Consider the following 25,347-nt stretch of genomic DNA (forward strand, 5'->3'; position numbering starts at 1 on the left):
AGAAATCACTTTTATGACAGCGTCAAAATAATACAATAAATTTTTAGTGTGTGCCGTAGACTGATTCAGCGCTTTACAGGACCGTCTTCAGTTATGATTTACTAAGTGAGTCTGTATTAGCGGCTCGTCTAAGGCGCTCGGGGTGTAAGCGCATATCACTATATCATCATATTATATCAGTATCAACTAAAAGTGTACAATTATCAGCCCATACACTTGTATTACTTAATAAAAGTAACTTTCTATATCATATTAGATGCTTGTCTCAAAGATGTTAAAGTAAAATAATACGGACAAAACCGGAGCGGACCTCTAGTTTATAATAAAATAATTTATCTGACAGGATATATTATATCATAAATGTATTGTTGTTATATTATGCTTTTAATGACGTAATTTATAATCCAATAAAGAATACCATAAGCGTCCCAGCGTTTCCAGTAAGACAACTTTATGAGTATTTACAGCTCCTTTAATCTTGACCAGCTATAATGGAAATAATACGACACAATATACAGTTATCGGTACACTATCCAAAGAAGAAATATATAGGTATGTAATCAATTAATTAACAAATTCATGTCCACAATGCATCCCTAATGAAACCCACTAAATAACGAAGTACATAGAGGAGATTGAAATGTTATAGGTAATATGTAATGACGCGATCGTCGAACAAAGGAGAATGTGCTAGAAAACAGTTTGGTTTCATTTTTAAGGCTGCAAAGATAATTGGTTATTCAGTGTAGCAATTAAAGTCTTTAAAACTATGTTACTAATCCTTTACAATTTTAGTTCTGGCAACTCGAAGCTAAAAAATATAGTTACAATCGATATATAGACATTAGTGGTATATCTTATGAGTAGATACGCTTTATGAAATTCCTAGTATTAACGCCACACAACTTAGTGTGTAATTTGTATGCTGTGTGTATGACCTAGGGACGTTATGGAATAAGGTTAGAATAGTAATAAATGGTTTAATAACTCTGTGCTACGATTAGTTTTATTATTATAATACTTTATGGCTTTATTGTGTAATTGCTCTCTCTATTTATGATATGAGAATAACATAGTATAAGACTAGTAATTTTTATTGTGAGGTAATGTAAAAGAGTATCAATATACTTTTACGTTAATTATTTACTAATAAATAAACTTTTCAGAAATACCCGCCTTAATTCTTCATTTTTTCCTTTTTTAAACTTTACCGCAGGTATTTTATACAGCCCTTTTAAAAATACAGAACTTATAGCTAAAGCATCAACGAAACTCCAGTAACTAGTTTAGAAGTCGCAATGAATAATTCTTAATTGCGGCAAGGGACAGTTTCTTGGCTGAACACCAAGTGTATAATCTCGATAATGGCAGACATCATTAAACGGAACTGTGCTAAAGCGACATATAAAGGAAGATAACTGCTCAGAATTATAATTTTTGATACTAGGAATTTACTTTGGAGTTAAAGCAACCATATATACATAGAAAGGAAAACCTATTTTGAATCTTAAGGTATATAATATGGGTGTATGCTTTCATATTATTTGTAATATGAGTTACATAATATGACGATATATATACATATAATACGATCAAACTTGCACCAGAACTCTCTCTAGAAGAATTAAATCTCTATAGAAGACAGGACTGGAGGCATACGAATGGCGAGGCAACTGGTTTTTGTATGCCGCTTATCAATAATTTGATTCTTATGAATAATAATACATTCTATCACCTGCGGTATTCGCAAACAATTGTGACATTGGGACTTCAAGAATAGTGTGTTACTAGTGTTACTAGGCGGTGAACAATTAACATCAGGGAACTAGTGAGTTTCAAAGAATTGTACTTATTTTACGTGGTAAGGGCAAGGGTCGTGTATTTTTAAAAATATCATTTATCTATAGTTTCTTTCCTTAACAATAGAACTCCACGAGGAATATATAACTAATTTTTTTTTTTTATAATTTTTAAGTAACAAGTAAATTTAAAATACCCATAATTCTTTTAAACTTTTTAAAATACCCCTATGTTATGAAAATTTCAAATAACGCAAAGAAAATTATCTTTTCACAAACATATTGTCCATAAATATTAGGTTGTACTTGAAAATCTCAGGACTACGGGATATCTACCGTACATCGGGTTTTTATAGAAACATACGAATAAAAATTAAGAAGTAATAATAATGGCCTATATTTATTAAGTTGCTGTTGATAAAAAATTTATGAATTCCATGTATGTAAGTAATAGAAGGTCAAAAGTTTTCATCACTAACACTTTATCAAAATCGTACATTTACTCTAGTATTGCGCACAATGGCGAGATCTTTGATGAATAAATCACCTGCCCCCGCGGTCAAATACTAAACGCCACCGTTGTAAGGTGGCTAATTATTGCAAACTTACCTGAAATTCAAGTTTGTACAGCACTGGAAACTTCCGCCGCTGCTCGCAAAGTTTCGGAAAGCTCTTTAACTCCACCGGCTTGTCTGGTATCGTCTCTGACACGGATCCGTTCTCGTCGGCTGTAAAAGAGACATTTATGAGTGTCACGTTGTGAGAAATCAGTGGAGAATCTTAGTCTTTTATATCGGATATGTCCCTGAAACTCCGGCAAATGAATGAAGTACAATTGACAACATTGAAAGACTAAATGAAACAAAGCGGCCATTCAGTACACGCTGCCACTCAGGTGCAGCACTGTTTTTCAGTGGCCCCTTTGTAGTGATTGGTGCAACATGTCAATTTCACAATTCCTTTTAGGTTAACTATTCCCTTGTGAGACCCAACGTTCAATGATTTAATCAATAACATACTGGGATATGTCAAGGTATAAAAATTTATAAAAATTTTAATTAATTTAATTCTTTATTCAAATAGATTCTGTCCTGATTACGTAATTTAACAAGAAATGAAATTTACATAAAGTCAGCGATCTGGTGTGGATATTTGGACGCATTTAATATATGTCTGACCGATGGTCGTCTCGGCTCCGACCGGTTATTAAGATTCCTCTTTTATCCCAAGGGAGCATTTAAACGGGATAAAAATTATACCCCAATTCAGCACATGGCCAGTCTGTATATCAAATTTTATCAAAATCCGTTCAGCAGATTTTGATTGATTGACAGACGAACATCCAAACAAACAAACTTTAACTTTTTGATGTTTCTCACAACAATTCATTAACATGAACTATTAAGATTGCTTATAATTTCAATAACCCGCCACTTCAACTTACACAATTCAGCGGAAATTAGTTAACTCGCTTAACCTTGTATTACACGGTCCTAAATAAATACAAGTTCTCACATACAAGTATGAATTTTCACACGTTCAAACATTACTAATGAGATTACGTCACAAGAATGACGTCACACATCGTTTAGATACTCGAACCAATCAGGGTATCGCGACTCCGGTTTTTGTAGGTCACAGTGGTGATTTTTCCTTTTACCGCCTATTTCCCCTTTGAAGGATGAAATCACATGTTGTTTTCGTCCAGGAAGCTCTTTTATCGGTATGTTGAAGGCATTGGAAAGTATTCTGTATTGAATTAACAAAAACACATACAAAATGTACTATAATATTAGTAAGTATACATACATATTCTATTGCTCTTTCTTTGATATATTCGTATCTATAACTTCCTTGATAAAACTTATGTGGGTTTTTATTTAATTTTATTTTAATCTGTTCAAGAGGTTTTTAACTTTATACATTCGGAAGTACTGATCCGATTATGAATTTTTTATCATAGACTTTATTCAAGAGTAACGACATAGCAGGTCAACCCGAGTGAACCCGGGTCGAGCGGTTAGTATTGTTTATATATATATATTGCTTAATAAGAAAATCAATTACGTTTATACAAAATATAATAATTACAGAACAAAAGATGAAAAAAAGAGGGAAGCTAATATTTTCCGTCACTGACGTCTCTGGGGCAAGGGCCCACTCTAGATTCTAAATTAGAGCCAAATGACAACAATTTTCCATCAATACACAAAAAGAATCACGCCTATCGCATAAAAAGACCCAGGGAGTTCTCGAGTAGCTAAACAAAAAATTCACCCGAATTCAGAACTGTTTCCATAAAAGACACACACTACATACTATAAAAAGAAGTCGATTTCTCTGTCCCTATCTTATATCTTTAAACGAGCAATTCTTGTATATATATAATTGGAATCTCTGAATCGGCTCCAACGATTTTAATGAAATTTAGTGTATAGGGGGTTTCGAGGGCGATAAATCGATCTAGCTAGGAATCATTTTTAGAAAATGTCATATTCGTGTTTTATCGACTTTAACTTACTTTTTCAACATCATTTTATTAGTATGTAATTCGTACTTAAATATAATTTCCAAAAAACACAATTTATAAAAAAACAAAAAACAAAAAAATACCGAGCATAGCTCGGTCATCCAGGTACTGTATGCTTAAATATTTAAAACTACGCAACAGATTTTGATGTTTTTTTTAATAGATAGAGTGATTCAAGATGAGGGTTTACATGTATAAAAACATCTATTAAACTACTCCGAACCTAACGCGTGCGAAGCCGCGGACAAAAGCTAGTAATATAATAAGTTCCATCTAGTTCCAAGGTTTTCAGCTAAACAATTAGGTCAGTTATGTATCGCAAAAAACAATTGAAAAGCACTCTCATGCTGAATAATTAATTCAAAAGGGAACGCGCGCTTGGTTGGTAGAAAATTTGTTTTCCATAAAATTATACTAATTTGGCAGGAGCCGGTCCCACATCCGACGAAAATAAAATATAAATAATCCTCATGCAGTAGGTATCCTTACTAATATTCTAAATACGTTACTTTGCTCGCTTGTTTTTCTATTTTCCCAGCACTCATCTATTTCATCATCATCATCAGCCCATACATGTTCCCACTGCTGAAACACAGGCTTCCTATGAGTGTTCAGGCCATAATCTACCACGCTATCCAAGTACGGGTTGATAGATGTCACATGTCGTCGAACTTTTTGATTCTTGGACATGCCGGTTTCCTCATGATGTTTTCCTTCACCGTTTTAAGCAGTGGTGATGTTATCCTCATGTGCAGATAAATTGAAAAATCAATTTATTTACTGCACGCTCGCCCGGTCTCGAACCTCGAATTATCGATTTTGAAGTCCAAGGTTCTCACCACTGAGCCACCACTGCTTTATCATTGCATCTATTTGAAGTTAGTAGATAATAGATAACTACTCCCTCCTTAGTACATAATATCTCAAGTATCAAGTAGCACCTTACTACATATCTACTATTTACTACTGTTTGCTTACTACTTACTTGGCTTGGTTGGCACCGACTTCAAACATATGAGAGTAGCGTTTAAGGTAATTATATCTATTAATTTATGTTCACTTTTGAGTAGTTTTGAAGTGGGTTAAACTTTTGTATACATAATTAAATATTGTTTTTGTGTACGAAGATAGCTAGGAACCAAGAGAGATGTATATTGTATAGGCTATCTTATATCGTTGCGAAACATCTAACGTGGTAAAGCAGCGGGTGGAAAAACACTTTGTAACAAAAATTGAAGCCGTGAAAGAGCAATCTAATAAGATGTAGAAAAAAAAATTGAGCGAGATATTATTCAAGGCAAAAACCGACACTGAGATAAATTTAAAATCGCGCGTTATATGAAATTCTGTAAACAATTTTATCATCATCATCAGCCCACATATGTTTCCACCTCCTACCTTGTAAACAATTTAATATGTACTATATTTAATAGATTTTGTGAGGGTGTAATGTGAAAAGTGAACTTGTTTTATTATTATTAATACTTGTAAATTTGTATAACGAATTATGTTAAATATAATATAATAAAGCTTAGAGCTGCGAGTATGATTGAAACAGAATTATATTTTTTGGTAGACGACTTTATCGTATGTACGATAAACGTGTGTGTGTGCGCTAAGTGAAGTAAAATACCCCAAGTTGGGAGTGTGTTTGTGTGTTGTTTGTTTTTATTTAACGACGCAACGAAGCAATTTTATGACATAATTTTTGTATTTGGAGATAGGAGGCTAGGCAGTGGCATAGGCTACTTTTTTCCGCGGCGAAACATTGCATTCTCATAGGAATATCCTTTGCTATTTTTGGCCCGCGGCTTCGCACGCGTTTAAATCCGAGTAGTTTAATATGTTATTATCCACATAAATCCTCTTTTTGAATCACTCCATCAATTAAAAGTCATCAAAATCCGTTGCTTAGCTTTAAAAATTTAAGCATACATATTGATATAGGGCAGAGAAAGCGACTTTGTCTTATACTATGTAGTGAAGTGTGCGGGCTAAGCTGCAGGCAGAAAGACAGTCTCCCATAACTATTGACTTGTATTGTATACTTATGACTTGTATTAATTCCTTTCTTTCTGCTTATAACATTGTCAAAAAGAGGTTTTAATTAGGAATGCTGAGTTCAAAGAGAAACGTTATTTTCATTATAATAATAACACAAAGTTTTCGAAAAATTCTTGCCGACTCATTCAGTTGAAGTAATACCCTGTCAGTATAATAATGTCCCCTTGACGGAAATTCGGTTAGGGCGCTTAATATAATCTGAAAATAACTAGATTCGAGAAATACGTTTATAAAGTACACATTGTATATAGGTACACATAGGTATTGTCTGTCAGAGGATAAGATACAGTCCCGGGGACTTCCGGGATTAAAACTACCTTATATCCTTTCTAGGTCTTAAACTATTTCAGAGGTTTAGGCGGAAGAAGAGATAGACAGACAGTTACTTTCGCAATTAGTTCTAACTAGAAAAAACACGTTTAAAATGTAACTTCGTAAATAAATTCTGGTAAATTAAATATTCTAAGCTAGACTCTCGTCTCGGCTCCGCGCGGATATCAAGATTCCTCTTTTATCTCAAGGAAGCATTCCCTTAGGATAAACGGTGTTAGAAGTATCCTATTACCCAAATCAGCTATAGCTATACCCTGTCTGTATGCCAAATTTCATCAAAATCCGTTCAGTAGTTTCAGCGTGACAATGTTTGTCACGCTGAAACTACTGAACGAACGAATGAAACCAAACGAACAAACATTCACATTTTTAATATTTGTGTGATGTTTAGTAGATATTAGATCAATTATGTTTAGATCGGATTTTTTAAAATTACGGATAATTAATTTAAATTATGATATTTTTCTATTTATTACTGTTTAAATTGTTATTGTTATTTTAAATATTAAAACGATATCTCCAAAGTATATATTGATTCATAGAATAAGTACATTTGCAAAATATTGGAAGCGCTTCATTTTATTATCTAATAAACAAAACCAATCAGAATTGCAAATTTTTATGAATCATGCCGACTGTAGCCGTATTTATTGCTTTAGCGTTTACTTATTCTGGTATATTTAAAATTATGCCTTTTGTATTATTATTTTTTAATGTGAGTTTCAGTGATTGATTTTCAGTATTCTCTTGAAATTTAACGGGGGTTTATGTATACTGCGTGACGTTGGAATAAATAATATAATGACTCGACTGCGTTTTAAATCCGCTAGGTAGTCATCTATTTCTAATTAATTTCTTTTAAAAATTATGGTACCAGTTTAACTATTTTGACAAAAATAAGACACACGCAGTATGAAAGTCATTATTTATACCATACTAACAGTCTGCCGCGGCTTCACTTATCTTACGCTTTTCTCAGCCGGAGCCCTAACAAAAACGTTAAAAAATAACCGAAAACAGCCTGCTGCTATATACAGCCTTAAATTATCTATCTTACCTTATTTTACAGCATAACTAACATTTGCCCGGGGCACGTGTTACATTTGGAGTAGTTTAATAGATATTATTATACATATAAACCTTCCACTTGAATCAATCTATCCTTAAAAAAAAAAAAAAACCATCAAAATCCGTTGCCTTATTTTTAAATCTAAACATACATGCATTCGGACGCGGGAAACGACTTTACTTTATACTATACTAGCTGCACCCGGCAAACGCTGTTCTGCCTTACCCTTATCATTTAGGGGTATGAAAAATAGATGTTGGCCGATTCTCATAGATACCGGATAAGCACAAAAAATTTCATCAAAATCGGTCAAGCCGTTTCGGAGGAGTATGGCAACGAAAACTGTGACACGAGAATTTTATATATATAGATAGTGATAGTGACTACTGACTTAAATGTGCTTCAAAAAATTACAATAGTAATTAAAACTGTCTTTAATTTTGTAGTTAGCGAAGCGGAAAAGTTAAATTTGATACGCCAGTACCAACCAGGCCTTGTTCGCGTCATCCGATGCACGAAGCCGTTACAAGTCTGCAGGTTTTAAACCCTGCTTCCCTCGACAGCGTATAAAATTTTGTCATTAAAATATCGAGTGCGATTCTAGTTATAACATTATTGTAAATTTTATTACCTATATAAGTTGTTAAATTGTATTGTTAATAATTTTTAAGTGAAATAATTGTGTATCACAACCACGCAGAAGACCCTTCGCTAAACAAATTCTGGAGAAAATTGCTTTTTTAAACTGTTATTTATGTAGCTATATTATATTAGTTATTAATCAAAACCAGGAACTGATTACGTGGTAACCAACATAAAAAAAAATCTGGTGAATTGAATTCCTCCTTTTCTGAAGTCGGTTAAAAATAATCACCAATGATACACACAGGAACGGGAAACTATCAACGAGCACTTTTATATTCAAATATCTATCCCAATCTATCCTTTCAATACAACAGAAATCGTTATCTCCCAACTTACACACACCGCATTGCTTCCACCGTACCTCCGACGTTTACTTTCGATACAAAATCAAATTACATACCTCTTCAAACATTCCTAATCATTGATATTGCTCCCTGGGCCTTAAAATTGACGGATGTATTCTAACCTAAGGGTGTGCCTAAACAAATATCGCCGGTCTAATTAATATTGCCCCAATGCCCATAATGAACTGATCGAGAATATTAAAGTGCTCACTGAGAGAGATTATTTTAGAGCAGACTGTATCAAATGCTACCTAATTGGAGAGCTGCTTTTGTTATCGAAGCAAGCTTCGTTGATGAACAGCGTCTATTTTAATTGTATTTTTAAAGGAGTCTTGAGCGGATTATTTTGGGTGTTCTGATAGAATATCTTGAGAGTTGTTAATCTTCCGAGTTTTTAAACGCTGCACACAAATACGAGAGTGTTATTTTTCAAGTCTGTGTATTTTGTATTTATAGTGCCGGATTTATTTAGGTTATTTTTCTAGCACAATATTGGTTATAAAAAATCTTTCACTTCATAAATCGATTAGATAGAAGAATTTGTATTTTCGTTTGTTTATTTGTAATGGAGAAACTCAATTTTAAAAAATCTTTCACCGTTTGAAAGCTGCACCTTCGCTAACTGACATAGGCTATATATGTACCCAGCGAAGCCGGGGCGAACTGCTAGAGTTGTATATAACATCACCTAAAGTTTAGCTCATCCTATATTTATGTATTTCATAAAATGCGCTGCGAAATATTGAATGCTATGTTTATATGCAAACAGATGTAAGCCGATACGTCAACGCGGCATACATTGAAAACGCCAAATGGGATTTCATTAAAAAGGCTTTTGTAAACGAACCACGCTTTATCGCTGTGTATTTTACTGCGCGTGTATTGTGATGCGGTTTTAATATCGCCATTCTAAAACGATATGTTATTCGTAGGTACAATTTGTTAGAAAAAATGTGCTGGTGACCGGATAAAAAAGCTTAGTCACTGCGATGTGTGTTATGTTCTTAATAAAACGGTCTTACGGGACTACAAGTTTTGTGCAGGAATGTTTGATTGTCAAAACTTGTTTTGATGATTGCATTGGATTAATAAAAGTAAAAGGGCGGGACACACCCTTTTCATTACCTTTCCTAGTATTTCCTCCAATTCGCGCTGTCAATTCTTTCCTTATCCATTATAGCTTAGAACCGGGCAACGAATTTGCAGCGGCCCTACCTCAGCAAATGTTTATGGGCGGTGGTGATCGCTTGCCATGTGGTTCGCACACCTCACCTCAGTTTTCCGCAATTTAAAAAAAAAAATAAGCTCTTGTTGTTAATGTTGTGTTCATAAAAATTATTGTTAAAATGCATCATATGCTTGATGCGTTACAAAAAAATTATCTCGAGCTTTTTCAGCCTACTTTAATAATAGATGTATTTATATTTTAAACTGGCCAATTGTTGTATTCATATACCTCAATTGCTCGTATTACTACACTTCAAAAAAATAAACTAAAGAGTTATTTAATAACAATAGGAAGTTTAATCCTTATTTAGCTCAAACTTCTCGTAAGCGCCGTATAGCTGACACATATTTAAACTCCAGTATTTTATTAACTAACAGCCATTGTACATTTATTTACTACAAGTTTAGAACTTTCTAGAACTGCGAAAACGCCGTTAGAAGTTCGTCAATATTTTACAAGTTGCTGTCGTCGATGTCGTATATACCTAACTCAGAGTTTATTTCTTATTTTTAGTTGAAAATGTCAATTGAAACAACTTTTATTCGATACTTTATTTTGTTTCTCGAATGTTTAACGCTAACGTTTATATATGTATGACTATATTCAATATTAATTTGTTTTAATAAAATAAAAACAGTCAAATTGATAGTCAGTTTTTTTGAAAAACCAACTGGGGAGTTTAATAAATGTAAACTTAATAATAATAAAGCACAAACATTGCTGATTTCATATTTGTTTATACCCACTAATAATATAAAACTAAAGAGTTTGTTTGTTTGTTTGAACGCACTGATCTCAGGGCTTAATGCACCGATTAAAAACTTCTTTCACCGTTCGATACATACGTGATTCCCGAGTGTTATAGGCTATATTATATATACCACGGGCAAAGCCGGAGTGGACTGCTAGGGTTACTATAAAATCAATAAAATGATACTCTTTCATTATTAGACCTAAAAATAAATTCAAAATAGACATCCATCAAACTGTTTCGTGTTAACGTTTCCGGCATAAGAATATTAAGTGGTGAATCTTTTATCGCCTTTCATATTGGCCTGGTAATTGGTTGTCATTTTAAAATGGTTTTTAATCCATCAGTAGGGAACATTAACTATTTATATATAAAGAAGAAAGTCTCACAACTTCTATATCGTTTCGTAGATGTTCGTTGCACTTATGAATCTTTTTTCAGTTTTGTGTAATCGTACGCACAAAATATACTTCTAGAGAGTTCTCTTTCTACAATACGTTCTAAGCTTCCCATGCTGTCAATTAATAACATTAAATATTGATTTAAATGCTACCTTATAATCTAATTTACGTAGAAACTACGATCTAAAGCAAAATAAACGTAACTTTACCTTTCCAACGCTAAAACATGTGTTTTTCTTAAATAAAAACCAATGATATATCATATAAATCTAAAGCATAGATATATTAAAAGTGTAGAGATAAGGCGAGTACACACGTCTCATCAGGGATCAAGTTGTATCCGCTCCATAAACTGGATCCACGTTTTGACAGGCCACTGTCACAGCGTGGGGACAGTGTGCAACTGGGACAATTGTCTTAGCGCACACTAGCACACTTGCTATGTATATTGTCTATGGTCTATATTGAGCGAAGTGAGGTGTGTAGGAACTGTAGTTTTAAAGTTTCTCTTATATATAAATATCTCGTGTCACAGTTTTCGATGCCATACTCCTCCGAAACGGCTTGACCGATTTTGATGAAATTTTTTGTGCTTATCAGGTATCTATGGGAATCGGCCAACATCTATTTTTCATCCCCCTAAATGATAAGAGTAAGGCAGAACAGCGTTTGCCGGGTCAGCTAGTTTAGTGTATATTTTTTATTAGTTAATTTGTATTTAATGTGAATAAATTTTGATAGTTTATTCCGAATTTGAATAAGTCATTTAGTCATGTCTTATTTTATTATTATTCCTATATTATACGTGATTTATTCAAAGAGTGTTGAGTATACTACGATACTTCTAAGGATTGTACAACGAGGATGCATATGAATGTTCGTTCGTTACTCATATTTCTCCGAAACGGCTCGACCGATTCCCATGACATGTTGTGTGCGTATCGGGAAGGTCTTTAGGGATATGAATAAAATAATGTTGGCTGATTCTCAAAACCTATTTTTCATACCCCTAAATGATAAGAGTAGGGCAGAAAAGCGTTTGCCGGGTCAGCTAGTATACTTTAAATTTATTTACAGCGAATGAACAACTAATTTGATAATTTGAGTTTTAATCGAAATTGATTTTATCATATGTCATATTTACTTAGTTTCAATACATTATAAATATATCATAAAATATTAGGGAAGTAAAAATGAACTACGCTTTTGATTTATGTAAATAAATTTCACCATAACGTTGATAGTATGAAATAAAATGTAAAAAACATATTTATATAAGTTAGTTTTATAATAATGTGTAGCGCCCCTTCATTTTTATAAATAAATTACATGATTATTGTTGGTATAAATAGGTTTCTTGTCGGCCTTTTCTGTACGCACTGTTTTCCGAACTAGTGATAAAATACTACTTTTTTTATGACGATTCAAAAGCGCTTTTTAAAAAGTTTTCTAAGAAGTTTACTTGAATAAATAAATGTTTGAGTTTAGGGCGGGTATGCACTAAAAGGTGTACGTTTACAGGACTGTCATAACACGGCTTTAACCATTAATCTTGGGGGCAGGCTATTTGCAACGGGCATTACGTGGATCTCAGATGTGTGTTGTTAGATGAGAGAACAGAACTAGCCCTGTATACTGGAATAACTGTTTGTTTGAATGTATGAGCGCCTGTTACATCTTTGGTATGTGTCTTTTTAATAACGGTTTATTTTTTATTTGTTTTTTTTTTTTTCAACCAGTATTTTAGTAAATTGATTGAGAAGAGTGGATTTCTATTCACGTTAATGGCTGACTTGCGCTCATAAACCGTAAACGCACATTGAGCAAAATAATTATAATAAAGACCTAGGCGAAATTCGTGTTATGGCTCTAACGTAAACGTTTACGAAGTGTTGGGGACATGACGAAGAGCAATGACGCGTTTTGAATATTAATTCATCATCATCATCATCATCATCAGCTCATATTTGTTCCCACTGCAGGGACCCAAGCCTCCTAAGAGGGTTCAAACCATAATCCGACACGCTAGTGCGGGTTCGTAGATGTCAGACGTCATGGAACGTCTTCGACATGCTGGTTTCCTCACCATGTTCTACTACACCGTTTGAGCAGTGGTGATGATATCCACATGCGCAGATAAATTAAAAAATCCATTTATATCCTGCACGCTCGCCTGGTCTCGAACCCCGACTATCAATTTCAAGTCCGAAGTCTTCACTGAGCCAGTGCTCTTGAAGATCATCTCTATCATCAACATTCATTGGTTTACTATTATTATAGAGTTTAGGTATTCGCAATATATTTATTTATTCTTTATAGTATATATCACCCAAGAGAAAAAAGAAAAACAATCAATTATCAGTTTAAAAAAGACCATATTATGTACAAAAAGGCAATTATTGGGGTATTATCGATATTAATCTTAATCATACAGTTCGTTGTGCGTATTCTGTACTTGAGCGTGACAAATAATATAATAATAACATGAAAAAGTTCTATATTCACGTTTTGTCAGCTTTTTTTACTATATAGTGGACGAGTAATAAATCAGTAATTATGCTCATTTATAAATAATATAATGTATGAAGTATTTGTAAATATATTCTATATGTTTCCGTGGGATTTCCGCGATAAAAATAACCTATTTAAGGGACATACTCTCAAACTGTATTTTTGCTAAATTTCATCCAAAACGGGTCAGTGGTTTAGGCGTGTAGAAGAGACATTAAGACAGAGTAACTTTCGCATTTATAATATTAACAGGGATCAACACCCTGAGTTCAATACGAAATAAAGAAAAAATTGCTTCCAAGAAACGAACATGATCACGAAGTCCAGTTTCGTGGCAAAAGTTGTATGAATTCCGTGTCCAAAAAGGTCAATGTCTTTAGGGAACGCAGCCAAAGAAATTATCGTTCAGCTGTTCCTTCGGGCAACACTAAAGAGACAAAAAGTAAATACACGAGTAAGCTTTTTATTGAGTTGGATAACCAAATACTGGAGTGATGCCAAGTCAACGTACTTGGCATGTCTAAAAATGTAAACTACCCTCAAAGGTATGCTTACAGAGCTGGTAAAGGATAATGTGCTTTATGCGTATGGGATACAGTGCATAATTACTTGTTTAATAATTATATTATAGCGCTTAAGGGTAAGAGAAACTTTGTTTTGTATAAGCAATTACCTTGCTGAAGTTAAGGAGTATGGAATTAAAGTTCGTGCAAGTAATTTCGTAACTTAATCATAAGATAATATTATGAACATTACGCAAAATGGATTCCCATAGGGACGAAAGACTTTTTCGATAGTTAAAATTATCTTCTATTAGCTGCGCCCCGCGGTTTCACCCGCGTAAGTCCGTATCCCGTAGGAATATTGGGATAAAAATTGTTGCCTATATGTTCTTCCAGATGTCCAGCTGTCTACGTACCAAATTTTATTGCAATCGGTTCAGTAGTTTTTGCGTGAAAGAGCAACAAACAAACACACACACACATCCTTACAAACTTTCGCATTTATAATATAAGTTAAAATGGTCCGCCAAATGTGCACAAAGAAGATTCTTATAAAAAGAAAAAAAATAAAAAATTTATATTTTACACGAACCTCTCTGAATATGTGGGTATGTTCGTACGCGTTTGTGTTTGTTTGTGTGTGTATTTATAATATTTGTAAATATCGTGGTTTTTTTTTAATTTATAATTAAATCATGAACTTTTGTAATATTAAGTATTTGTTGTAAGAAATACTTTCAAAAAAGTTCAAAACGTAAAGGCAGTTTTGCCCAACCATAAAATTTATCAAAGAATAAAACCAAAACCGTATAAAATCGTTAGATTTGTACTAGTCCGACATGCACATGTAGATACATCGGCTAAATTTCAACCATTCGACAATCTGATTGATGGATTGTACCAGCAGCCACGTTAACAAGAGCGATGCGTTAACGAGGAGCAAATATGTTTTGCTTTGTCCAACTTTGCACAGAGGGTCAGATAGGAAATTAGCTTCTTTTTAGCATCCATTTATCCTTGGTTGATAGTAATTCTTGTTTATTGTGGGAGTCGAATACGCTTTGGCGCGAATTCAGTCAGCTTCCACTGGGGAAGTACCACACCTCAACAAAAGACCGGCGTTAAACAGTAGCATGCTGCTGTGTTTATTCGGTAAGTAGGGGAGCCAGATGCTCGTTTCCTTTTCCTCACCCTTCCCAGTCCATTCCTTCTTTACAGTCGTCAATGTTTTTCTTATCATTTACCCCCCAAAAAGCGGCAAGGGCATTCACATGTGAACAGTCTCTTGCCCGCTTATTGTATAAAAAAAGTAAACATTAGACCTGTATTATTCAAACATTATTCATAGTGCAACTCCGTTTGGTCAGTTATATTTATGCTCTGCGGTATGTTATAACACAATTTATTATGTGTAAAGCATTGGGGGATATCGGATGCGGGGAAATCTCGGAAATTTGTAAATCCCACAATCCCACTTCAGACGATCATTTCATTGTGAGTATCGTGTAGGTATTGTTTGAAAATATACAGTTTAGATAATAATAGCGTTCACATTTTCTTAAACAATTAATAACATGTGGAAATATCCCCAATGCCCTTTTTCCGTCATACTTTTGTCTTGGAATGATTTGATCGAGGCAATCCCTATAAGCATCAGTACACAAACGCAATCTGGATTTCGTGTTTTTGCTCTGAGTTAGATATTTTCCTAAGCGTATAAAGCAGTTGGACGTATCTTGGGACTTATTTTTTTAATTTGAATTTCAGCGCCATATATTTCTGTATTTCTCTATATAATATATATTCATATATTTCTCTATATAATATATATTCATATATTTCTCCATATAATATATATAAATGCTCATGTCACAATGTTAGTGACCATATTTCTGCGAAACGAAGCTGGACCGATTCTTCTGAAATTTTGTGTGCAAATCGGGCAGGACTAAAAATCGGCCAACATATCCTATCCTACTAATATTATAAATGCGAAAGTTTTGTAAGGATGTGTGTGTGTTTGTTGCTCTTTCACGCAAAAACTACTCATCCGATTTCAATGAAATTTGGTACATAGATGGCTGGACAACTGGAATAACATAAATGCTACTTTTTATCCCGATATTCCTACAGGATACAGACTTACGCGGGTGAAACCGCGGGGCGCAGCTAATATTTCATATACCTAAATGATAAGTAAGGCAGAACAGCGTTTGCCGGGTCAGCTAGTAATGTTATATAACGCTCCCAAGGTTCAAGAATTCAGATCGTCATCATTATACAAGCCGAATTATAACGGGTGAAGTCTTCTGTGAAATGAAAAAAAAAAATAATTTGTCGAAAAGTAAAGATGTCACAAAAGCTTGCGTGGTTCTAACAATTGCTAAGTACCTTAATCACCCCATTGTAAACACGTGTTACATTGAGTCTCTCACCTTACAAACTAATAAAATAAGGAAAATATGATCGTCCCAAAATCTTTTTTATATCTGTAGGTAGCAATAAAACTGTAATATACTTGAATCGTACTAACCATTAAAAGAGTAAAAAGATTTTAAACAGTATTATTTCAATACAATGAAATAAACGGAGTGACGATTTAAAAGATTAAACGACGACACAACTTTTATAAGAAAAAAAGGTGAGTTCTCAAGCGATTTTCATTAACAACTTTTAAACGGTTGTGAGTTTTAACAGAAATTTAAAACGATTCTTTAGTTATAAAAGTTAAATCTTGGATCCCGGTCAGATTTCGCACGACCTTTTATTCAATGTAAAAGTGTAATTTTTCTAGTCCATACATCACCAATATTACAAAGAGGAAACTTCTGAATGTTTGTTACGTTTTTACGCAAAAACTGGTGAACCCATTTAAAAATTCTTACACTTTATCCTCTCCTCTACTCCACCTTCCTTTACTTAACCCATAGTTATATCTTTTATGTAACGTCACATATGTATTCTGGAGTGTTATTTCTATGTATATGTATAGAATATCGTCCTATCAGATTTAATGATGTTTGTTGTATCGCGATATGAATTCATAGTGGAATGCTGGTGAATGTCATGAGATCGAGAAGGTCAAATTCCATCCATCGCATTTTATATAATATATTCATATTTTTTAATAAATATGTTTTCATTATATAAATTAAAAGACATATTAAAAGTTGACATAAAGATAAACACAGAGGCTCGAAGGACCTCAAATTAAATTGGTTCAGAGTTGTTCTGAAGCGCGCTAAGGACGCGTGCTATCTGTTAAGGTCATTAACACGTCGTACAACACAATTTGACGTCATAGTGCGGCGTCAGGTTAGCCCACTTACGCGCGCTTAGTACGCGTGCTATCTGTTAAGGTCATTAGCACGCCGCACGACACAATTTGGCGTCATAGCGCGGCGTTAGGTTAGCCCTCTGACGCGCGCTTAGTACGCGATCTATCTGACAAGGTCATTAGCGCGTACTACGACAAAATTCGGCGTCATAGCTCGGCGTCAGGTTAGCCTTCTGACTCGCGCTAAGAACGCATTCTCTTTGACAAAGCCATTAAATAATATAATCTGAATGATTGATCAAACTTACCACATCATTGTAGATAAAGCAGTTGTTCGCTTACGCTTTGCTGACCGCTGTTAAGAAATGCCTTAAGCGTTGTTATCTACTGTCAAACTACAAATATCCAATAGTAGATACGATTATATTATTCTAACTACATTTGTTCGTTAGAAGCGAATAAGCTTTGTTAATTCTAAAACAACTCTTTACATTTGTTATTTACTAACTACTGGATTATATCCGATATAATATATTCATTTGTTCTGCCCTACGCCAGTAATGAATTTCGCTTATACATCAACGTTGTACCATATTAATAATGTATACTGTATAAAATAAATATACTGTATCAATCATAAAATTAACATTAAAAATTTCAATTAATGCGATATAAAATTTAAACAAATTGTTTATTAATATAAATACTAATTATGCCCTCAAATTCGTCCACACGCGTGTAAATAGTAATTGAAATAATTTTTTTCAAAACAAGTAATTGCCTATATACCGAAGTCTAAAAGCTATGTAAAGACATACAGACAAAAAATAAATTGCTTGCATGAAAAGCCCTAGGTCGTTTTTCTTGGTATGTTGAAATTATTCAAGTATGTCTTCTCTCAATATTTTTCCAGCATGTAACATCGTAATTATACATAATGATAAAGTACCACTGCATTTTTTGACAGATTTTGTTTATTTATGAACGTTGATGATCAACAAATAAATGCGAATAAATAATTTTCCCGCTCGTCTTCCGTTAAAACATTCGAGAAAGTTCTCGAAATGATATTATTCTAATTACGAAGCATTAGTTCTAATAGCTTATGATTAAAGCGCCGATTTCTAACACATAAGTTTCAAACCAATAACTTACTCTCTGGTCTAAAGGTCACCCGGTCTGAAATCATAAAATTTTACATTAATTCTTTAGTACTCAAATACTCTCCTCTTTTCTGTTTTCCATACTGTGTTTTATTTGAAAAGAACCATTCACAATAGTGAATGCTTCTTTGCATAAAGTATTTCTTTACACTATAGCATAAAGTACATATTAGTCAACTATAGATATGTTATAATTGAATCCTTCGTTATGTAAAAAAAAAATTAAACTTCTACTAATTGGCCTACGTTTTCACTTTGATTACTTCACAACTCTGTGGGTTTTTAAATCGATTGGCGTGATATTGTTTTTGTGTGTAGAAATGTTTGTCATTTGTTCCCATTTTAGAATCTGGAGTTCTACCTCCCCTCAGGAACGTCCATAATTTTTGTTTGTAGAAAATAATTATCTCTTTACAATTTCATACGTTTTCTTTTCTTTCCTTTTAAAATTCAAAATAAAGCCTAGCCGTGATTAGTAGCCTCGGCCATCACTCGGCCACGGCCACGGCCACGGCCACGGCCACGGCCACGGCCACGGCCACGGCCACGGCCACGGCCACGGCTTCTATGCTTGATTTAAAACAATTTATTTCATATGCTTACGATTGTAAGGCAATATTTGAATAAAATGAATTATATAAATATACATCATTCGTACAAAAACGTTTTGAAATAGCTTTTCAACATGCTCAAATGTTTAAAGTGCATGTATACTCCATGTCATGTCATGTAATGGCATTATGGACCGAAGACCTTTTCGTTTTATTTATGTATTTACTTTTTTGATTTGTATCACTTACTATTTCAAAGCAGAGATTCCATTCTTTAAGTATCTGCATATTAAAATTGCACATTTTTTTTTGTTTTTGTACCCATAAGGTCCTGTAGTTTCAAAATAAAAGTGGTGCTTAACAAAAGCGAAATTAGTACCCTATAAATAGGTAACTTACTTTTTCTCAAAATTAACGGTACATGCTGAAATTGATCTGGCATAATCCTTTAAGTATACGATATAGACTCGTAGATGTATCGGAAAATGAGTATATTCGTCCAAAATGTTTGATTAAAATTAATTAGGACTTTTTTACCATACGTATAGCATTCAATAGTTAAAGACGTAAATTAAAAACATGTTTCCATTGGATAAACAGATATTATGAGATAACTTTTGACATGAAGTACATAAATATAAGACACTATACAACAGATAGCTCGAGCCTGTTCAAGAATATAAAAGTTCAACGACCTGTGACATCTGCCTCCGTACTTGGCCAGTGCGTGGATTAAAGCCTGAACCATAAGGGGCCCGTGTCCCGGCAATGGGAACAAACTGCTAATAATTATGAATATAAACTAGCATGATAATCTTAAGCATTGATTTGGATATTACATCGCATACGAGCGGGCCGCCCTGGATACGCCCTTGGTACATCTATAGCCTATAGCACTCAGGGTTTACGTAATTAAGCAACTGTGAAAGAAATTTTGAAATACGTCCAGTACTTGCTATGATGAGCGTATTGAAAAAAAAAAACAATTTAGCTTTATATTATTGGTACGGGTTTAAAACCAAAGATACGTATAAACACGGTTTTTTATATTGTATCGCAAGGCGGGAGGAATAATCGGATATTTTCTGGAATAATATAAACAAAGTGATGAATTACATGTCTTGAATTAACATCTAAAGCATTTTTATGTATTTTTGAGGATTTATCGACACTGATTAATGGTAGGGTTTTAGAGAAAAATATGCCAATAGAAGCATGAGTTGGCCCATCTCTCTTTATATTATGCAGTTTCAATGAATGTTAGTACTTTTTTTTATGTTTTCCCATAAATTCATATAAAATGAATAAATAAAATCTGCAATAAACAGAATATAGCATTAAACAAACTCCGCTGTGTTTGTGAGGCTCAATCTTTATCAACGTAGTTTAATAATAATAAAATTAAATGGGAAAATGAGGTGGAATTGAATGCGTCTTTTGCCGTAGGTAACTCATGATTAACTTTTTTCTATTCTCTTATTGAATTCTGTTTGAGTTAGAAACGCCCTAAATTTGATTGACAAGACAACCTTGTCTAGAAAATATAGTACATTCTAGTTTTCAACGAGATTTTTTTTCCAAGAAATAGGTGTTAGAAAGGCAATTAGTTCGAACTAGATCTAACAAGGCATTGTAACATAAAACTCTTTTTAGAGGTAACATTTACAGTAGGTACATTATATTAAATGGACACTAATTATCCGTGGAATTTCACTTAAACGTATCATTCCAAGAATTATATTTACTGTTCATACATAATTTTATCGAAAAATTGCTCCCAAACTAGGAGTAGAACATAATAATGTACCGGATATTTTTAAATTCAGTTTAATCCCCGGTGGAGGCGAAAAAGGCGCGGTAAAGTGGGACACATGAAATTGTCCGTTAAATTTTTCAAATAGGGTCACCCACTTTCTCATACTTGGAAATTCGCAAATATGCATATAGATTTAATATGGAAATATAAGTGTGAAGTTCGATGAGATTCGCACATCGTGCTTACGAGAAGACAAAGTCGGTCAAGTGTGAGGCTGAATCGCAGCACTAAGGATTCATAAGCGTGTATAGAATAAGGGTTTTTATTTACGTTTCGTTAGGGTTTACATGTCTATATGATGTTGTACTGCATAATCAATAAATTAAGGCAAATAGTTTCAGAAAAATCAATGTTGTGTTCTCGCTTTTTGCTTTAAGTTGTTTCAAATTTTGTTTCTGAAAAGGTTACCATACTCGACACATTTAATATGACGTCATTGCGACGATAACATTTGATATAAAGCTCTCGACTACCTATCAAATATCATAAACATATCATCACTTTGATAAATATTCCGCTAAAAGCAATAGTGGCTTAATGGGCCTCCAATGTATACTATATATTAATATTATGAAGCTGAAGAGTATGTTTGTTTAAACACATTAATCTCAGGAGCTACTGGTCCGATTTGAAAAATTATTTCAGTGTTAGATAGCCTATTTATCGAGGAAGGCTATATATGTACCACGGGCGAAGCCGGGGCGGACGGCTAGTTAAAAATAAAAAAACTGGAGGCTCGAGACCAGGCGAGTGTGCAAGAAACAAATTGTATTGCTAACTCGCCCATTTGCTCGTGTATTTTTCAATGAATTTCCGCATTATCCACATTGAGAACCGAAAACCGATACGTCAAAGAATCAACACCTCGACGGCATGTGACATCTGCCAATCGACACTCCACCAGTGTGGTGGATTATGGCTTGAACCCTCATAGGAGGCATGTCAGCTGCTGTAGCATATGGGCTGATGATCATGATTTTCTTTTTTTATTTTTATGAACAGGCAGGGTGGAATGGAATCCAGCGTACATAATATGCATACATTGTACTATCAACTTATTAGATCTAATATATTCAAGAGTCGATTAGGTTATAATTTAAGTCTTTTTCTGGCTCCCTTCAAATTGTACGAAGAATGATGAATGATTATGATTTTTTTGGTATTTGAAAACAACAAAAAAAAAAACGAAATATGCTAAAAATTTATGATAATGGTTAGTATTTTTTAGCATCAATTCAACTAACGTGGTCATGACAATTTAAACATAAACACACTTTAACATTTTAGGTTTATAATGGTTTTATAGAATGTTTAAAAAGAACATAATAAAAATCAAAGTTTTTCTATTGTTTTGGCTTTATGCACCTAAGAGGCACTCCCGTGGTGGATTATTCTCAATATATAATTTATATTTAAAGGACTATAATCAACCAATACGAAACATTAATTAAAATATTGATTAGAGTAATTATTGTATGGTTGGTACGCCTTTATTAAATTGTTTTTCATGTTTATGGAATTAAATAACGTTGAAAATTATAGACAACATCCGAAACATGTTCAAATAGAAAAAAAAATATGTAAAATCTCTTGTATGGGTGTTTTGAAAGTATCTATTTACGATTAAATTCTTACCTATTTGATGAGCAGTCACGGATACGGTACATGAAATAAAAAAACATTTAATAAGTATATATATATTAGGAGATAAATATACAGAAACAAATTCAACCTTATTCAAATGAGTTAAAGTTGGATTTAGCATCAAAAGTCTACTCTGGTCGTGACGGACATTTTTCGTCCGTTTATTTAATTATAAATGAACATGAAACAGTGTTATCATAATAGAACTACGATTTTTATTCATAAACATTTTGAAATATTACGAGTTGCGATGACCAAGAAAAAACTATTCATAACTCGACACCCCAGCACTAGGTACTTATGTATATTATATCCATACATACAAACTACCAGGGTTCTCATATCGTTGAAATTTGATCATCGAGCGTCCAACACGGCGCCGCTGTGGCGCCTGCCTCCCTCCAGTAATAAACTTATAGCGTTGCATAATTATATTGGGACGTAAATTGTATCATAAATTCTATAGCAAATAGAAGTGATAAATGTGACTTGTATGTACTTAGTGTCACTTGATATTTGTTTGAATGAGACGAGAACTACGCGTATTATTAAAAGGAAGTTGTGTTAGATAACCTATTTATAACTGAAGAAAGGCTGAATTGATTTGTATCAAATTTGGGATAGACATAATACGAGATTCGAAGAAGGAATAGGATAGGTTTATCCTTGATATCCTATGGATACAGGATGTATACGAGGAAAACACAGGGACGGTCTATATTTTAATTATATCAGGTGGACGTGGCGAAAAGCTAGTATAAAATAAACAAAACCTTTCATACTAAAAATGCACACTATATGAATACCTACACACATCTACTTTTTGATGTTATTTGAGCCAATATTTACTTTCTATTTAAAGTATTTTTTCTACTCTCAATTACGCATACATTCAATCTGACCATAATTTTATGCTCTCCATTCGACGAAAGTTTAGTATTATGTTATCACTTAGAATTATGTTTTTAGGTTGCCTGGAAAAAAATCACTAATAATCCATGCATTATTATTGTTGTGCTAAGTTTTATAAAATTTTAACATTTAAATACAGTTGCTTATATTCATGAATATCATGAATAGTTCGCATCACATGCTGATGAAAATTGACATCATAGTTCAGGAGTGGTTGTTAGCTGAAGGGCATCTTCAGAACCGATGGAGTCAAGCGTGTTCAAGATGCTACGTCCACACGTCTCTGAGTATCGCAGAGGAGCCTTTCGAAACATGTTGAATGCTTGAAATAGTGTAGAAATGTTTGGTTTGCACGTCTGTGTGTGTGTGCATTTCAACACGTGTAAGGTTTTTAAAGTACTATTTGTCACCCCGACTTCGCTTGGATAAAACGCTTTCTTAATTTTTTTTTTAACAGACATCATCTTAATCCAAGTACAGATAAGGCTACAAACATAAAATCATAAAAATACTCTCAGCCGTTTTTCAGTTATAACTGATGTTTTGACGTGACAACGTCTTAAATTAGGTTGCGGCTCGTAGTCACTCATGAAAAAGTGTAACGCCCGGTAACGTTACGATGAGTCACCGAACTATGATCGGTCCGCCGCGCGCGCAGTACTAGAGAATTAGGCGCATTGAATCGGCGCGTGCTTGTGTCTCTGTCTCTGTCTTTTTGACGTGACAACGTCTTAAATTAGGTTGCGGCTCGGAGTCACTCATGAAAAAGTGCAACGCCCGGTAACGTTACGATGAGTCACCGAACTATGATCGGTCCGCCGCGCGCGCAGCACTAGATAATTAGGCGCATTGAATCGGTGCGTGCTTGTATCTCTGTCTCTGTCTTTTTAGTAAACAAAATATATTTTCTATAGTTAAAATTTGTGCAATTCTTATTTTCATTCAATTCCTTGTTCCTATTGTGCAATTTAATAATATTCATATAAATAAATATTCTACTGAGAAAAAGACGTTGTCACGTAAAATCTTCGCCCGTAAAACCGACTTTACAGGCAACCATTTTTTAATACGAATTTCTTTTATATCCATATTATTGATTAGAAATGAACTTGCTTGAAGCCGCCGTAAAAGCCGTGTAGTTGAAATAAATGGAGAAAACGCACATGATGAGTGTCTGTTAGCCAAAATCTATTTTTTTCTCTAATGAAGTAATTCTAGCATTACTGATTTTAATATCCATCCATACTTTTGATAAAATATATCCTGTTAATATGTTTCAAGGTTGACAATTGTTTATTTTTGCATGCAAAAAGGTCATTTAATGTAAGAGCTATGAGCTCAATACTTTCAAAAGCAATTTTTCCCATAGAAAAAGCACACACTCCTTGAGTATAAGACTAGCTATTAAACGAGAGTAAATATCTAGAGGCATATGTAGTGTACAACGGCACTTAGTGGCGTCACATTTTTATTTACCAATCTGACGCCTGCCTTTACTTTGTTTGCCCACTCCACTTTTTATTTGTATTGATATTGATATTACGTGTATTTGTCTTATATGCATATACAAATATATAAAAGCTCACAGCAATATACGTTTATATATATCTACATTTCTATTCTTAATAAAAGCTGAAGAGCTTGTTTGAATGTGCTTATCACTGGAACTGCTTTAACCATTCTTCCTAGATACGTAGGTGCGTGGTGCGTGATGCCTGAGAGCCATAGGCTATGTATACCTAGTCTTGCCATAAATATTGTAATAAAGAAAAAAGAAAATTGTTAACTGCAAATAACATTTATTAC

At 33.7% G+C, this 25,347-nt stretch overlaps 1 protein-coding gene across 2 annotated transcripts in view; it reads right to left on the minus strand.

The window, feature by feature from the left end:
• LOC119831810 (receptor-type tyrosine-protein phosphatase kappa) overlaps positions 1-25,347 on the minus strand; it is a 123,812-nt gene that overhangs the window by 20,510 nt on the left and 77,955 nt on the right. The window contains exons 3-4 of one of the 2 annotated variants that reach the window (XM_038355341.1): positions 18,611-18,634; positions 2,409-2,527 (exon numbers count right to left, since the gene is read on the minus strand). In XM_038355341.1, coding sequence (XP_038211269.1) covers positions 2,409-2,527; positions 18,611-18,634 — 143 coding nt within the window. The remainder of the gene's footprint in view (positions 1-2,408; positions 2,528-18,610; positions 18,635-25,347) is intronic. The other variant, XM_038355342.1, reaches the window with a different exon arrangement.

The sequence above is a fragment of the Zerene cesonia genome, chromosome 14, assembly GCF_012273895.1.
Source record: "Zerene cesonia ecotype Mississippi chromosome 14, Zerene_cesonia_1.1, whole genome shotgun sequence".
Lineage (NCBI taxonomy): Eukaryota > Metazoa > Arthropoda > Insecta > Lepidoptera > Pieridae > Zerene > Zerene cesonia.